This window comes from Aplysia californica, unplaced genomic scaffold (assembly GCF_000002075.1).
Source record: "Aplysia californica isolate F4 #8 unplaced genomic scaffold, AplCal3.0 scaffold00012, whole genome shotgun sequence".
In the NCBI taxonomy this organism is placed as follows: Eukaryota; Metazoa; Mollusca; class Gastropoda; order Aplysiida; family Aplysiidae; genus Aplysia; species Aplysia californica.
This window is the reverse complement of record NW_004797282.1, coordinates 543,860-545,729: the sequence shown is the minus strand read 5'-3', so window position 1 is coordinate 545,729 and position 1,870 is coordinate 543,860. Positions and strand designations below refer to the sequence as shown.

The window sequence follows — 1,870 nt, the reverse complement described above, 5'->3', positions numbered from 1 at the left end:
GAGAGAGAGAGAGAGAGAGAGAGAGAGAGAGAAAGAGAGCATCTAGATCTATTTCATCTTTGAAATTGTGAAAAATGTTTTTCCATCCTGCAAAACTGAGTTATCAACCATTTATTTCATTAAGGAGTGAGCATGTGGGCTTTGCGCGTAAAGGTGAGTGTAAAAAAATAACAATAAAAGGGGCGGGGTGGGTAAGGGGGTGGGGGCGTTGGCCTGATAATCGCAGGGTTGTTTTTGTCACTGAAATTAAAGGAGTGTTTCTAAAGCCCTGTAAGCCATCTCAACACACCAAACCTCAAAGAACAAGGGCATTCTTGACCTGTATCTCATCCCAGCAGTTCTCTAACTGGTGCGTTATCGTTGTTTTATCACGCCTTGCACACTTTTTGGCGGCGTTTTTTTTTTCCTCCTTGAGAGTGTGCTGATCATAAAACAAACACACTTTCCTCGCGGTCTGCATTCCATTCACTAAGCTCTCCAACTTGGAAATGACATAGCTGTTTCTGTCTTCTTCTAAGCCCGGAGACTCTCTCTCTCCTTCTCTCCCTCTCCCCCTCTCTTCCACCCCCACCCCCAGCCCCCCTCTCTCTCTCTCTCTCCCTCTCTCCCTCTCTCTCCCCCTCTCTCTCTCTCTCTCCCTCTCTCCCTCTCTCCCTCTCTCCAATCGCGTGTGGCTCGCGTTGCGATCGCCCGCTCCGCGTGATGTCACCGGGAGGGCTTTTAATACGCGTGTCTGATTGGCTGACGCTAGCTAAACTGGGTCGCGACCTGCAGTCGGAAGTCCAATGAACGTCTTGCCGTTGGGGGGTTGCCTGTAAACACAACAGGCCGACCGCGAGTTGTCGGCGCGATGGGGGAAGACTTGTGTTGTTGGTGGTGCTGTTGGTCCCAGATCTCCTGAACATGGTCAACAGTCGGGACGGCGACAGGCTAGAGCACACGTGCTACTCCTTCCACCACTGTTCACTTGAGGAAAAGACACTCAAAGAATAAGCTGTGGAATTTCGCGTGGAAGAACGTGTTTCGATTTCTTGTTTGCTTACTGGGACCGGTTGTTACTACACTGTGTAGGCACACGCAGAGCTGCGGCCGACTTCTTGTGTCATTTTTCCTTTTCCTAGACCGAGTTTGTTGATTTTCGTCTTGCGGTGTTATTTTCATAAAGGGCCCCTGATAGATCTACATATGTATAAATGTTACGGATCCGTAAATGTTAATGTACTTCTGGATAAGCGTAATCACACCGTGGCTCCTGTTCGAGTGAACTTTGCCTGTAATCTGTAGTAATCTGCTCTACTTCTATTAATACTATTATTGTTTTCTCGTTCATTCCCGCTAAAAAAAAAAATAATAGTTTTTGTTTTGATTAATGTGCAGGTTATCTCAAAATAGACGGCTCACACGTAATTCGGTAAAATAGAGTTATTATTCTAATTCTAAATAAAAACGTAACTTTCTCTCACGATACTAGTATCTAGCCCTCTAACGCTGTTCGAGCGCTGCTAATCTGATAAGCCACACAAGTTGTCGCACGAGAAGTGTGTAAATCTTCCTGTATGTTGAGGTTGTAAAAGAAAAGAAAAAGTACCACAAAAAAAAAAAAACGTTTTCATTTAAACGTATATATACATGTATATCTTAGGTGCTGCATGACCTTCGACACTTTAGTAACTCAACTCGGATTTTCACTTCGGACAAATCGCACGGAATAATACTACTACTATCACAATGAGAGGCTCCTTCACAAAGCGAGGTCGCAAATGCGATGTTACTGTCACCAAAACGCATCTCAAGTGTACGCTCAAGAACAATCTTGGATCTAACGTGTTATGTGAGTTTGCTTGTTTACTTATATATATATGGTATATAT

The 1,870-nt window shown here is 44.5% G+C and overlaps 1 protein-coding gene across 1 annotated transcript in view; it reads left to right on the top strand.

Annotated features, from left to right (window-relative positions):
- Nucleotides 1-819: 819 nt before the first annotated feature.
- LOC101854917 (ceramide kinase) overlaps nt 820-1,870 on the top strand; it is a gene marked incomplete in the record, with an annotated part of 148,254 nt that continues 147,203 nt past the window's right edge. The window contains 2 exon segments of the mRNA XM_035970444.1: nt 820-1,067; nt 1,643-1,831. Coding sequence (XP_035826337.1) covers nt 1,729-1,831 — 103 coding nt within the window.